The 16105-nt window shown below is 37.1% G+C and overlaps 1 protein-coding gene across 3 annotated transcripts; it reads right to left on the bottom strand.

Moving 5' to 3' along the window:
• Positions 1-3972: 3972 nt before the first annotated feature.
• LOC149187207 (vicilin Pin k 2.0101-like) lies at positions 3973-10036 on the bottom strand. Of its 3 annotated transcripts, none has more exons than XM_089411313.1 (7): positions 9885-10036; positions 9199-9547; positions 8907-9094; positions 8711-8791; positions 4891-5175; positions 4358-4766; positions 3973-4239 (listed from the first exon to the last, which is right to left on the bottom strand). In XM_089411313.1, the coding sequence occupies exons 2-7, from the start codon at positions 9539-9541 to the stop codon at positions 4085-4087; spliced, it is 1461 nt and encodes a 486-aa protein (XP_089267439.1). In that variant the 5' UTR covers positions 9542-9547; positions 9885-10036; the 3' UTR covers positions 3973-4084. The 3 variants fall into 3 exon arrangements, with proteins under 3 accessions (XP_089267439.1, XP_089267437.1, XP_089267438.1); XM_089411311.1 differs by having other exon boundaries at positions 9854-10007; XM_089411312.1 differs by lacking the exon at positions 9885-10036 and adding an exon at positions 9655-9790.
• Positions 10037-16105: the final 6069 nt, after the last annotated feature.

The following is a 16105-nucleotide window of genomic DNA, read 5'->3' on the forward strand; positions in this document are numbered from 1 at the left end:
AAAAAAAAAACTTGGCTGTGGTTTAAACTAAAGGAGAAACTCTATCCTCATCCTTTGAAAAATACTTTTTCATTTATAAGTATTACTGCCTAACCTTCCTCATTTTTAAGTATTAATTTGCATTTCTTCAACTTTTGTATCTTTGTTTTTCCTTTAATAAACTAAAGGAAAAACTCTATCCTCATCCTTTGAAAAATACATTTTCATTTATAAGTATTAGTGCCTAACCTTCCTCATTTTTAAGTATTAGTTCTCATTTCTTTAACTTTTGTATCATTGTTTTTTTTAATAATTATTATTGCGTTTTAAATTATATGTTATGTTTATTCTTATTTTTCATAATAAAAAAATATTTTTCTATTTTAAATATAATAAATATCCATTCTTAATTTAAAAATATCTTATATCTTGTCAGTTTTATTCGCATAATCAGTTGAGGATGAGCCTTGTCAACAAAGCGACCTAGGATCAAACCTTACGAGATGGTTGTGCCCCTTACGGGATGATTGTGCCCTCTGCATGCTAAAAAAAATCTAGTTAGCTAAGCGTTGGTGTGGGCGACTTAAGATCAAACCTCACGGAAGTGGTTGTGCCATGTACTAGGGGAGGAGACATACTAAAACAAAAATCATGTTAACTAAAGGCTGGTTAGGCCAGGTGTGATCCGTGGGTGACTTTAACAGATTATATGCCCCTGTTGTGACCCAGATTGGGTGCGATCCCCTAGTGTGACCCAGATCGGGTGCGATCCCCGAATGACTTTAATAACTTTAATACCCCTAAATCACAACTTCACAAACCACAAATCAAACCTAAAAAATCACATACAACTTAACAAATAAAAAAAATATATCCTATATCTCACCATTATCTTATATCTCACAATTTCAAAACCTAAAAAAATCACATACAACTTAACCAACAAAAAATCTATATCTTATATGTCACGATTTCAATTCGTTTTAAAGATCATAAATATCCATTTATAACAATTCCTTTTACAGATCATAAATATCCATTCATAGCATGCCTTACCCGTCACAAAACTTAGAAAACTTGCATCTCACAATTACCCCTCACAAAACTTAGAAAACTTACATCTCACAATTTTTTATATATAGAAAACTTACATATCACAATTACCCCTCACAAAACTTAGAAAACTTACATCTCACAATTTATTTTATATATTATTATGTTGACTGTTGTATTTGTTTCATTATTCTTGAATATCAATTTCTTAACCTGAACATGCACACAATAATATATTCAGTTTACTTATCACAATTTCCTTATATTATTATTATTTTCTTTTATACTATTATTTTCTTATTATTATTATTTTTTATACTATTATTTTCTCTCTTTTTAAGTATCAATATGGTATCTGTTTCATTATTCTTGACATGAAGATACATACATTGATATTTAACCCTAGCACAACTCACAATTGCATCACACACATTGATATTTAACCCTAGCACAACTCACAATTGCATCACACACATTGATATTTAACCCTAGCACAACTCACAATTGCATCACGTTACTAATTCCTCAACATCGGCAGACGGACATTTATATATGAACTTATCATAACTCACAATTCCATTAGGTTATCATAACTCACCCCTAAGTTTCATTTTGATAATTGCTTATCCCGAAGTATCCGATACTCCACAATTTTACAATTCTTATAATAATGTAAAGAAGATAACTATTCTTAAAAATTTTCTACCTAGTGGTTATCGAGTTTCCCATGTTTTTGTCTCATCCCTTAACCAGTATGTATAGGCCAAATCCATGTACTCTTAAGGTTTACAATTTTTATAATAATATAAGATCACTATTCTTAAAATTCTTCTACATCCCTTAACAAATCTAGTGGTTAGAGTTTGCCCATTTTTATAATAATGTAAAGAAGATAACTATTCTTAAAATTCTTCTACCTAGTGGTTATCGAGTTTCCCATGTTTATGTCTCATCCCTTAACCAATATGTATAGGCCAAATCCATGTACTCTTTAAGGTTTACAATTTTTATAATCATATAAAATCACTATTCTTAAAATTCTTCTACATCCCTTAACAAATCTAGTGGTGTATAGGCCAAATCCATGTACTCTTTAAGGTTTACAAATTTTATAATAATATAAAATCACTATTCTTAAAATTCTTCTCCATCCCTTAACAAATCTAGTGGTTAGAGTTTGCCCAGTTTATGTCTCATCAATTATGTACATGCCAAATCCATGTACTCTTAAGGTTCTTATGTTTTATTTATAGGTCAAATGTAATGGCTATTGGGTTTCCCATGTCTTAGGCCTATGTACTCTTAAGGTTCTTATGTTTTATTTATAGGTCAAATGTAATGGCTATTGGGTTTCCCATGTCTTAGGCCTATGTTTCTAAGGTTCATATGTTTTATTTATAGGTCAAATGTAATGGCTACTAGGTTTCCCCATGTCTTGACCTATGTTTCTAGTCTTTGTCTCTCTTTATCTACATCAAATCCCTTTACTCAAGGGTTAAACACTTAAGGTTACTCAAGGGTTAAACACTTAAGGTTATGTCTGTATCAAATACTTTTACCCTTAAGGGTTATGTCTATTTATGTCTATATCAAATACTTTTACCCTTTAGGATTAGTCTCGCTATACCTAGATCAAATCCATTTATAAGTAATGAGTATCTCCTAGGTTTCAAGTCTCCATCTCCCTTTATCTACATCAAATCCCTCCCTTTACTCTTGAGGGTTAAACACCTAAGGGTTATGTCTATTTATGTCTATATCAAATACCTTTACCCTTGAGGATTATGTCTCTCGTACCTACATCAAATCCATTTATAAGTAATGATTATCTCCTAAGTTTAACACTAAGGGTTATGTCTAAAGCTTATCTCCAAGTTTAACACTCAAGGGTTATGTCTATTTGTCAATATCACACACCTTTACCCTTTGAAGATTATGTCTCTTTATACCTAGATCATTTCCATTTATAAGTAACGATTATCTCATAGGTAAGTTTGACCCTTGAGGATTATGTCTCTCGTTGACCCTTGAGAGGATTATGTCTCTCGTTATACCCGGATCAAATCCATTAATAAGTAATGATTATCTCCTAGGTTTAACACTAAGGGTTATATCTAATGATTATCTCTTAGGTTTAAGACTAAGGGTTATATCTAATGATTATCTGTTAGGTTTAAGAAGATTATGTCTCCTTATACCTAGATCAATTCCATTTATAAGTAAATGATCGTAAGTTTGCATAGTTTTTATCCATGTCTCTTTGCCTTTACGAATATTTATCGCTCAAGTTTGTGTAGTTTTTGTGCCTCAGTCTGTGCTTATGGATTCACAAGGGATGTGTCCGAAATATGGGCGTTTCTTTCTTCAAGTAGTATTTGTGTATATCTCGGTCCCCCATATCCTTCAGGATTCATAAGTAATTGGCCATGTCCAAAGTTTATCACTCAATTCTATGGCTCTCTTCATCCCAGCCAAATCCCTCACTGTGACTTGACTATGTCTCAGTATCTAAAGTTCGTGTATTTTAAAGGGATTTTGGACTGTGCGATTCTGAAGAGCAAAACACCATCCCACAGAAGTGATCGACTTTGAACACATAATGCTTGATTGATGAAGTAATAAAAAACCAGCACTCCATAGCAATCAAGCAATCATCCTCTTTGAACTCATCATGCTACTTGTTATGGTTGATTAACAATATAAATCCACTTTGAACAATATCTGACAGGGATATTATATTGTTAATCAATATATAACAATATCTGACAGGGATATTAGCCTCCAAAATTGGAACATGGAGCGATTATTACTGCTGTAACTATGAATGCCATAACAATCAAGCAATCATCCACTTTGAACACATGATACTTCGTTGATTAACAATATCTGAGAGGCATATTAGCCTCCAACATTGGAGCATAGAGCGATTATGTACTGCTGTAACTATGAATGATCATCTAGTTTATTCCATCATTCAATTCAAGCAAAATTTATTCCTTACATATATTTACACATCCTATAATGTATACTCAACTACCACTCACAGTCTACTTTATACAATGCTCGAAATTCGTTGGGACTCTTTTGGGCCTCTCAAAAACCTTTCGTCTTTCTGCGCTTCCATGACTTTCTTCACTTCCTGTTCCTTCACATCCATGGAGACCGCCAGAACCTCGTCCTTGATATCCCTCATGGCAGAATTCTTCCCTGCAAAATCCCATACACACTCATTCGTAATATCAATCCGAAACAATATAACTAATCATTTATGGACTTCTGTGATATGACCTCTGAAATATTTAAGTTGGAACCGAAAATTCAATACCTGTGAGGAAATTGATGTCATTATGTTCATTGTTGATTAGGAAAGTGAGGATTTCAAAGGATTCTTCAGAATTTGAAATTTGAACAGATGGATAGCCTGCAGGAACGACGAATCCGTCTCCTTCATTTAACTCTGCCTCCACTCTTTTGTACGACTCCATTCCTCTTTCTCTTTCGCTTTCGCTTTCATGACCCCTCTCCCTCTCCATCTCCCTTTCCTCTTCTCTTTCCCTTTCCCTTTCCCTACCCCGCTCCTCTTCTCTTTCTCTTTCTCTTTCCCGTTCGCGTTCTCCACCCCGCTGCCTCGAGTCTGCAGACTCTGGGCGTACAATCTCCACTCTTCCCCGACCTCTTATTACCATTGAAATTGCATGGGCATGGCCGTGCCAGTGCGGAGCAGTCATCTTTCCCTGCAATATTATTCTACACTGTGTCACATTCTAATGTCAATAGATTAAATTCAACGGGTTACAGAGGAAATATGCCGATGAAACATTTGTTTTTCATGAGCTCCCAGGGCGGATTCTAACTCACCGGTTGGATTTTTGTAAGTGTAATTGCGATGTTTTGTCTTTTCAAAGGACTGAATGACTTGCCATCAGCTTTTATGTACTGGCCATTGTCATTAGAGAAATCGGGCTTCTTCTTCTGGAGATCGAATGGGTTCTTTTCCGCAGCGCCTTCGTGTTTCTTGGATGATGACCATGGCCATGCCAGTAAGTCATCAGTCTTCTGTTCTTTGCCCTGCTCTTTGCCCATAGAAACTATGGCCCCTCTATCTTGCTTTCTCAGCATTTTTTCAAGCTCTTGGTTCTCAGTCTGCTCAAAATCAACAACATTAATTAGTAATCGTCTGTTAATCTGTCCACAGCGAACCAATCTCGAACAATCAATGGTTAGTAGTTATTGGAGATACCAGTGCTGCTTAATTCTAAGACAAGCAAATCTATCCACAACTCACCCATCTTGAACAAGAAAGAGTTAGTAGTTATTGGAGATATCAGTGCTGCTTAAGTTAATTCTAACACACCCATCTTGATTAATCAGTGTTCATTTTCCAAAATGATAAACTACGGCTTTTACACACGATCTAGAATCTAGAATCTAGATAATAGATGACTCTAAGCAGGAAAGCAGGAGACAGGACTAGTATTAAATGAAATATCATAAATTATAATAGCAGGAAAGCAGGAAAGCTGGAGACAGCATTAAATGAAATATGACAAATAATAATAGACAGGACTTAACTAGCAGGTACTTCGTTTACTGCTTTTACTGCTTTTTGAATTTCACATTATTCAAATTATCCCTATCCAAATCCAATTAACGGGATGGAAAAATAGTGAGTCATTGACTCACTGCCACTGCCTATTATTGTTTGCCATGAAAGTGCCTGGTGGTTATTGTATTGTTTAATATGAAAGAATGATCTGCCTGTCTACAATAGCAAAATTATGGGTGGAATTCCGTCTACCGTAACTATGGGATGCTGTCACAGATTGATACAATACCAAAATTATGGATGAAATACTGTATACCAAAATTATGGGATGCTGTCACTAATTGATACAAAACTAGTTGTATGGAAACAGGAGACAGTTTATATAGACAAATGATCTCCTATCTACCAAAATTATGGGTAAAATGGGTGAAATAGTGTTTAAGGAAAGGGCAAAATACTGTTTACAAAAAATTATGGGTGAAAAGATAGAAGACAAAGGCAACCCATATGATACAAAATTAATCATATAATCCCCCTATCTACCAAACTAATCATATTAATCTCCTAATCTACCAAACTAATCATATAATCTCCCTATTTCTACCAAAATAATCATATAATCTCCCTATTTCTACCAAAATTAGGGGTGACACACTGTTTACATAGATTATGAGATACTCTTACCAAAACTGATACGAAAGTAATCATATAAAAATATGATAGCCCAAAATGATACAAAACTAGTCATACCAAAATTGATAATAAACTGTCATTTAGAAATAGGAGACAGTCCATATGATAGAAATGATAGAAAACTAATCATATAGACATACAGGAGACAGCCCATATATGCAAGGCTAGTATTGAAAGGAAACAGCTGGACAGCCCTAGGAGGCAGGGCGGGCTAGTTGATACAAAACCAAGCCCTCGGAGACGTGAGACAGCCCATATATACAAGGCTAGGATTGAAAGGAGACAACTGGACAGCCCTAGGAGATAGGGCTAGTATTGAATGAATAAACGATTTGGAGATCATTGGAATGTTGTCACTGAAATGATAGAAATGACAGAAAACTAACCATATAGATATACAGGAGACAGCCCATATATAAAAGGCTAGTATTGAAAGGAAACAGCTGGACAGCCCTAGGAGGCAAGGCTAGCTGGACAGCCCTAGGAGGCAAGGCTAGTTGATACAAAACTAAGCCTTAGGAGACATGAGACAGCCCATATATACAAGGCTAGGATTGAATGGAGACAACTGGACAGCCCTAGGAGATAGGGTTAGTATTGAATGAATAAACGATTTGCCGATCAGTGGAATGTTGTCACTGAAATTGGACAGAAACTTGTTCCCTAGTGAAATGTTGTTACCAACATTATGAGATGCTGTCACTAAAAGGATGCTGTGACGAAATAAAACCTGTCACCGAAATTGGTTCAAGCACCAAAATTTGTACACTAGAAGATAAGACTAGTGGCCCTAAACTAGTGAAATGTTGTTACCAAACATTATGAGATATGAGATATGAGATGTTGTCACTAAAAGATGTTGTGATTAGTGAAATGTTGTTGCCAACATTGAGATATGAGATGTTGTCACTAAAAGATGTTGTGATTAGAAACTCATTAATGTTATAAGACGGGGTGATTAGTGAAATGTTGTTGCCAACATTGAGATATGAGACGTTGTCACTAAAAGATGTTGTGATTAGAAACTCATTAATGTTATAAGACGGGACTAGTAGCCCTGGAAAAAGGGACTAGGGAGTAGTAGCATTATAGTGAAATGTTGTGACCAAAATTGATGGGACTAGTAAACCTGAAAAAAGAGACTGGTAGCCTTAAACCAGAAAAAAGTTATGGGACTAGTAGTAGCCCTAGAAGGCAGGAATCGTATTGAATGGACATAGCCCTAAAATGCGGTCACCAATGTGCCCAATATGATGGGATGATATTGGATGTTATCACCAAAATGGATAGCAAACTCCAAACTCGTCTTATCAATGGATTGGTGGTTCCTCTATTGAATTGGTGTTATATAGATGAGATAGAGTGCCACGCATGCTAAAAACCGAATGGTATGATCAGTCAAGGAAGGATACAGTTACACAAGTGTGTACATTGTGAGGCCGTTCTAAAAGACGAAATCATGCCAGTGAGGAGACTAACCCTCTATAGAGTGAAAATAGCAAACATGGAGTGCGGGTAGATCCCGCACCAAATTGGTAGAGAGGTGCTTCCAAGGAAAAATTTACCTGGGAGCTATAAGAAGAATGCTTGTGAGACACAAAAATGGAAATAGAACCCTTACATACAACACACAACCCTCCTTGAGGCAGAGGAGGGAGCAAGGAGAGAGGAATCCTTGAGGCAGAGGAGGGAGCAAGGAGAGCAGAGGAGGGAGCAAGGAGAGCAAGGAAGTTGAGGAAGGAGAAGATGATGTAACATATTTTTAAAAAGATAGCTCAAAAAAAGAGGCAAAAATGGAAATAGAGCCCTTACATACAACACACAACCCTCTTGAGGCAGAGGAGAGGAGGGAGCAAGGAGAGCAAGGAAGTTGAGGAAGGAGAAAGGCCACTGGAGAGGATGATGTACCATATTTTTAAAAAGATGGCTCAAAACAAAAAGAGGTTAGGTTACGCCATATTTCAGAGGGAGCTTGGTCAAGACGGTTGCATATATGTCAAGAGGAATTGGCCTGGATGGTCAGGGGAGGTTTTTTTTCAAAAGAGCTAAGAGAATTGGTAAGAAAAGATTGATGCTAATACGTACAAAGTTTTAATGCTAATATGTACAAGTTTTACAGGCAGCTTTCCTAAACGGAATGGGATTTTTTTTTTTCAAAAGAGCTATGAGAATTGGTAGGAGAACATTGATGCTAATATGTACAAAGTTTTACAGGCAGCTTTCCTAAACGGAAGGGGAGGGGCCAGCTAAAGTAGTTGAAAAATGGTTTTGCTCATTGTTTTGCTTTAATCACAATGTATTTCTGGACAGGGAAGAAGGATAGGCAACTAATGAATCGCGTATTCCATTGATTTTCCTCACTCACACACAAAAATGAAACAAGGATACAATTTTGCTTAGAATCGATAACAAAAATCACTCTCAGTGCTTGTAACTTACACCAAATGCTGCTGCAAGAGTTTCACGGCTGAAACCAGAGAACAGAGTCTCTGGGTTTTGCCCACCTGCAACAAAAAACGCCTGCCACACCAAAAACATAAGAACAATTACACCCAATTCATCAAATCAAGCCAACCAGACAAACAGTTATCGCCATTTCCTCTGGTTTGATGAAGCAAATACGCCAACCAAGTACCTCATGTTGTCGGTGGAGATGGATAAGCTGATTTTCATTTAACAACAACGTGTAGATGTGTAGTCTCTGGTTTTTGTCACGGTTAATCAGGTAGAGCAGTGAGCCTTTAGGAACGTGATAAATCTGCCCAGCTTCCAGATCTTGCTCAATCAATTTCTGTTTGTGCACCCACCCAATACTTCCTTTCCCTGTATTACAAAGTCCAAGCAATTACATAACTAGAGAACTATAAAATGCAATCAAAGTACTGATAATCCATAGCCTCCTTTAAAGTTTTCTATAAAGGACCTACCTTCATATGCATACATGTAGAGATCTGCAGTTATATAATGAGGGACCAAGAGAGAGTTGGGGTCCATCTCAATACTATTGAGTTCATAGTTGTGCAGTGGAGATGCAGTTCTTGAAGTCCTCTCCCTGAAGAATGGAATAACTCTGATCTGGCCTGCTTCTGCATCTACTCTTTTCCAACCTCTCTCCTTTTTAAATATGAACCGATCATTTTCATCCTCTTCTTCGAACTCTTCTTCCTCTTCAGAATATGATCTCTCTTGTCGGATTCCATTGGATTTGATGACAGACATCAGACAGAGAACAACAACTAGCCAGAACAACGAAAACTTACCAAACGCCATGATGACCTGCAAAATTAGAAAGAGAGAAAAAAAAAGAATTCAATCGAATAAGAAAGAATTAGAAACAGAGAAAAACAGAATTCGATCATTCAATCGAATGACAAAAATTATACCGATCAGAAGTACACTTAACGCAGGTTCAACAGTAATTCAACAGAGCAGAAATAAAATCCCTCTAACACCTCTATTGAAAATATAACGCGCACTTGCAGTATATATCAAGGAGGCACTCTGGTTTTTATATACTCCATTAATGGCTTCTGAGGTTAGTAAGAAAAACACGTGTGGGGACATAAGGGCTAGAAGAACTACGTGGTTACACAAGTCTGAATTGCAGCCATACGTGGAAGATTTCTGTGTTTCCTCTGCTGATGTTTCTCCCGCTGCCGTTGTCTTGTTCTCCCGCATAAACACATCTCCATTGCTACTGAATTCAAGGCCTCCTTTCGTCATCAACTGAGAATAGATGAGTGTTAAATAAATCATTGTCCACCGTCAAGAGAGCACATGGGGAGTGATGAGCTCGCCACAGAGCATATTTCATATGATAAGAATGGCTGCCCATCGTTTACCTATATGGTTCTCAAATTATTTCAACCAAGTTTGTAGAAAGCAGTATCACCCACCACACTACACATTACTTACACCAATTTTCCAAATCAAAATTAATTTAGGGTGTATTGACTCTTGTTCGATGAGGCATTGGGAAAGGCATTTCATAGATGGGTACCATGGATTACACCAGAGAAACCATTAATCTCTCCAGCAGCGAAGGGAAAATTTGAGAAAATATCATTGGGAAGCATAGATACTAGATAGTATGTGGAAGAGAGTATTTCAACATGTAAGATATTTTAGGTTTATATGCGTCTTTAACCTGGTGAATTTGTATGTAACATGCATCGTGTTCATGAGATATTAAAAAAATAGTTTTAATTATATTAGATATTGATAAATTATATTACATGGAGTTTTAATTATATTAGGTATTGATAAGTTAGGCTTGATGATTATATGAGGAGGAAAGATTATATGAGGAGGAAAGACACTGTGTGACAGCGGATATTTTTATATGAGGAAAGGGAAGATAATGTGTGACAGCGGATATTTCAATATGTATGTAAGTTTTTAAATTTTATATAGAGTTTTTATTTAGTAAATATTTATTTCCGTTTATAAGATATTAAAAATAATTTAAATAATTTTAGAAATTAATAAATATTTTAATTTTTTCTTGATGGGGTGATCACGCAAATGTATAGGTGTTTTGTGTGAGGTCATTGGGGTATGTTTCTCTTTCACTAGGGTATTAATTCCTTTTTATGTGTTGTCTCTGAATTCATTACTTTTGTACGATGATCTTTCTTATGCAATTTGTGGTTAAAGTCGGAGTTTCGCAGTCATTTGGGTTGGACGGAGAGTGAAGGTGTCTGGGTCTAGATCTATGGCACCTCATTGGGGTTTTGTCCTTGGGTGAGGAGCGCAGATGGCGATTACAACTTTCGGGCATGGGTTGGGATATGTCTCCTAGTCTGCCCTTGGGATCTAGGCACTCAGACAGTTATGGTTTGGTATAGTTTCCACGCCTTCACTGGCTATATGCCATCTTTGCACTTGCGACAGCTTCTGGTTCCACTCCTGTCCACGAGGGCTATTTCTGGTCTTCATAGGTGCGTGGGTATCATTTTGGTCTCTGGTAAATTGTGTTATTGGCTTGGGTCTCCTCTCTGGTTCGAAGTCAACAATATTCTCCTCTTTTGTAATTGGGGTCATGTTCTCTATTTGCGTCAAGCTTCGAAGTTGTATACAGGGTTTCTCCGCTTCGCTCTCTGATTCGGGTGAACTCTTGCCCATCTTGCCCCTCTGGTTGTGGTGTCGGTTTGGTGGTTCATATTCGTTCGGGGAAGTGGTTTTGTGGTATTTGGTAGTTTTGTCTTTTTTGCAGGTTAAACAAAGGAGTCTTTGTGGACTCTCCTTGTAGCTGGCCGTCAACCTCTGTCACTTTCAGCAGGCCCCACCAACAGGGTCATCCTCACTGTGGGAGGGGACAACATGCCCAAGCTGGGCATCTCAAACCAAGTCATAATTCGTCCTTTGCCAACTCTGCCTGCTGGGGAACATAGGACACTGAGGCTATCTCTCAAACTAGTTCATCAAGCAACCGTGTGGCACTTGCTTCCATGGAATCCATTGCATAACAGCTATGTCACATGCAACTTGAAATTGGCATTCTCAGGGACCTGAGGTATCAAGACCATGATGAGATAGTGACCTATCTTACTGATATCCAATATAGTAAAAATTCAATTCTGGAGCATTTGGACACTTCGGCATAGTCATCGCTGCACAAATGACCACCTTCGCAACTTGGAAGCGCCAGTGGAACACATTGACTTTCATATTCATGATCATGTTGGTTACTTTACAGTTCCCCCTGTAATGCCCCTCACCCCCCTCCTTGATATGTTGTTGTCAATTAAAGTTTCTTTTTGTGTTACTCCTAGTATGCTAAGGCCACAACACCCTTTGGAAATAATGTATGCAAATAATCTTCCCTGGTATTCTCCAGCCCCCAATCCTTATTCAGAATGAGAGAGCGGGAACTGTTGAGATCATTTTTGTATGCTATGCTATTTTGAAAATCTAATGAAAGCCATTTTGAATGACAAAAAAAAAAATCTATAATTTTTTTATTAAAGTTTTAATGATACAATTTGAGTGAATTTAATAACTATATATATATATGAAATCACAAATTTAAATTTACATAATGGTAAAATATGTATAAATTTAGTAACTAAATTATTATCTTTTCCATAATTTTAGATTAAATATCATATTTTATTATTTTGTTCACATATTTATTAATTTTATTTATTCATCATATTATTATGTGATCAAATAAAAACTTTATTATGGAATTAGGATTTTCTTGGAATTGGTAAGTGGGTTTGGACTTATGTTTTTAAATAGTTTTTTTGTTTGTTTGTTGATGAGAGTAATTAGACACTGGGTAGATTCCAATTGCTATCATTATAAGCTCTAGATATATGCCCCTTCTGCATGTACAGATGAATTGGGGGGTCTGAACACTAAACCTCCTCCCGCATAATACTTTCATTTGCACGAACATGACCAATTGAGTTGCCCCCCTAAAACTATATTTTGAAAAAATTTATTCCAATTTCAAAAAAAAAACAATACATATACACACATGGGTTATGTAATTGTTATTTGAATTTAAGATTTTATATTTCAATATTATTAACATCTGATTAAGATGGAGATAGAAATATTTATAATGATTGTTTGATTTTTTCGATATATTATTGTGGGTTGATGGCCACTCAAGATACTCAATTATTATAGTCATGTTAGGCATAATGTTGGCATTGATGTCAACTCGGTTAGAATGGTAGACACATTGACTGTCATGTTCAAGGGGAGTCTTATGGTAGCTGCAGACTTTAGTAGAGAACCATCATAGTAGCAGGTTAAGTGATGAAGTTGAAAAATTACAACCATGGTGGTTATTTAGCCCAGAATTTGAGGGATTTTTTACCTTAGCATATTAGATCAAATTCTCCTAGAAATTGCACAATTGGATAGTGCGTGGAAAGAGATTTCCAACAGTATCCTGAAATCTGAAAAAGGCTTCCTGGATCAAAAGATATGACCTGTTAAAGTAAGCAGGCCAAAAGTCAAATTTGGTGACCTTACCATGGGGCCCACAGCATTGTCAGCATATAAGTGGACCAATCAAAGCTCAAGAGAGATAGTGCACGGGTCCCACCTGGGACACATAACCCCGACGATTGAATTCCAACTGTTTTCAATGGAGCGCAAGTTAAGAGTGCCAAGGAGACTGTTCGAGGGTGAGTTGGAATTTATATGACTTGGATAAGTGGCGTAGATACGCAACATAGGTCTAAGCTCGGGTCCCACCTGGCACACATAACCCTAATGATTGAATCCCGACGTTTTTCAATGGAGCGTGAGTTGAAAGTGTCAAGGAGACTGTTCCAGGGTGAGTTGGAATTCATATGACTAGTATAAGTGGCGTAGATAGGCATCGTGGGTCTAAGCTTAGAAGGGATTTTGCAAAGGATTTGACAGGCACGAACACGTGTATTTGGGAGCCCATAGGAGACATCACCTTGGAAGTTTTTCCCCAATGGTTTCAAACGAGCTCAAGACGACTCTAGGGAAATGGGAAAATTCTCCTCTATTTCCAAAGGGAATTCGCATCTCCACCTTATAATTTTTATAAAAGAAATCACAGAAAACCAAAGGCTTGAAGCTCTTCCTTATTTGTACTAGTGACTTGGCATAGGGTCAAATGACATGATTTGATTGGTTGGTAGATACAGGTTGTAGCCATAGTGGCATATGACAACAACATGATGTCAACATCTAAAAGTCCTGAGACACGTTTCACTCTAGGAAAATGACACGTGGCATGCAAACTTGGTGTTTTTAGGTGCTCAAGTGGGCTGAAAACAAGTGACATGTGGAACCACTAAGAGAAGAACATAACACATTTGGTATAGGTGGCAGACAAGTCAATAGTGGTGGCAGAGACTCGTCACCCTAATGTTTCCATTGTAGTGCAAGTTAAAGGTTATGGGGTGACGATGAGCCGAGACACAATGACAATTACAATTGGCATATGAGTGGACCTTAGAGCAAACTCAGGAGGATTTGCATAGGTCACACATCACCCCAATGCTTCTAGTAGAGGCCTCACCAGGACACATAACCCTGATATTTATCAAAGGTGCGCCTTAAGAAATTATTGGGCAGATGGGAGTGGGGTTGGAAATTTCACAATATTTGACAGTTCTATCAGTTAACCAAAGGCTCACCCAAGGGTCAATTTTGTGTTGTTTTCATAAGTTAAGTGACCATGGGACTCATTGATATATTATCTTCATTCAAAAGAATTTTGGGATGTATATAACACTTGAGAGCTTGACTGGGTCAACAACATATTTAACAAAGTCGCTCCATATTTGGTTATGTCCGTCAAAGTTTGTAGTGCACTACTCTTGGATAGCGTGGCATGAATGGGTCGGAAACAACTTTGGTGATTGAAGCCATATTTTGTGAGTTTCATTACTCTTATCAACCAACTAAATATAGAACCTTTGTCAAGTCATGCAAACACGAGAATTGATAGTGAACCTCAAGAAGCTCACTCACACAAAGGAATTAAGGGTGATGGCACAAGATTGTACTAATGCATAGAGTTTGATCAATGGAGTTGGTGGAGTGCATTTGTTCTAGTGATGGGATTCCTCATTGATCTGTATAGATGATAATCAAAGTACTCTTGGTCCCATGTTGAATTAAATGAAAAATCCCTTTGGTAGTATGTAGGAGAAGGGAGGCCCTATCAAATTCCCTCTTTAGGTACTATGATCAATTAATAGGCAAGGGGATCCATACTAACAATTTAAAGGTCACTAGTATCATGAAAATAAACTATACTAAGTAATTGAATTCCATTGATGTTGTGTTGTGTCCTTTTTACATGAAGTACTCTATTTCAATTAATGAATGTTCCCGAAATGCGTGACATAGATGAAGGCTACTCTTTGTATAGTTCTAAAGGGAGATTTTTCACTGTGTAGAGAGTGAATGTATGTTGTGTGTGTGCTGAGAGTGTTGTGTGTGAAAAGGAGTATGTTGCCCTAAGGAGACGGTGCTTGAGAAATTGTGCCAATGTTGTGGTTGTTGGGTGCATGTTATATTCTTTTCATGACTAGTCACATGTGCATGATGGTGGACGACCTAACTATGGTTTTGTGCATGGGTTTTGCACATGGTTTTGTGCATGATGGTTTTCTGCCCATGGTATTTTGTAGATCCGGTCAAGGGAACTACAATTATGTTCTAATCCAGGGTTAATGGATTGGGGTTTATGAATGCTTCAACATGTATACATATGTATTGTAACACTGAAAGGAATATAATGAAAAATCAATTTGGTAGTCCCAGTTTTGGGATACAGGGGAAAATATTTGTGTATATCTATTTTATGTTTTATGTTCTCGCCATTATTTATTTTCCGTTTTTAGAATTTCATATGCAGGTAATTTCTGTGCAGGGTTAAAACCTACATTTGGTATTAGAGCTTTTTCGACTTCAAGAGGACTCCTTTGTTGCTAAGGGGTTTTTCTCGGGCCTGTGGTAGACATTGTTCAGTGGGAGATCTGCGGGATCGATTCTTGTGGTGAAGGAAGATGGTGAGTAGTGGAAATATAGAGATCGGGAAATTTAATGGTCAATGTTTTGAGTTGTGGAAACTCAAGATGGAGGATTTGCTAGTGGATAAAGATCAGTGGATTGCAGTAGATCCGAGTACTAAACCAATGACAATGTCAGATTAACACTGGGTGAAGTTGGATCAGAAAGAAAAGAGCACAATATGGTTGTGTATCTCAGATTCAGTATTGTTGAATGTATCAGGGGAAGCTACGATGGAGGCTTTGTGGGACAAGTTAGGGACTTTGTACCAATCTAAGTCTCTGGTGAACAAACTGTTCCTATAGAAAAAAATTG

Source organism: Pinus tabuliformis, chromosome 3_1, assembly GCF_031772625.1.
Source record: "Pinus tabuliformis cultivar Carrire ecotype Pingquan chromosome 3_1, CPIR1, whole genome shotgun sequence".
Taxonomy (NCBI): domain Eukaryota; kingdom Viridiplantae; phylum Streptophyta; class Pinopsida; order Pinales; family Pinaceae; genus Pinus; species Pinus tabuliformis.

What these genes read in the sequence shown, in the direction of transcription:
- LOC149187207 (XM_089411311.1), bottom strand. Translation starts at nt 9,994, where the DNA reads ATGACGAAAGGAGGCCTTGAATTCAGTAGCAATGGAGATGTGTTTATG. An exon ending in CTCTTGCAGCAGCATTTGGT is followed by an intron (nt 5,176 to 8,710) that starts GTAAGTTACAAG and finishes GATTTTGAGCAG; the next exon opens with ACTGAGAACCAAGAGCTTGA. An exon ending in TGACATCAATTTCCTCACAG is followed by an intron (nt 4,240 to 4,357) that starts GTATTGAATTTT and finishes GGGATTTTGCAG; the next exon opens with GGAAGAATTCTGCCATGAGG.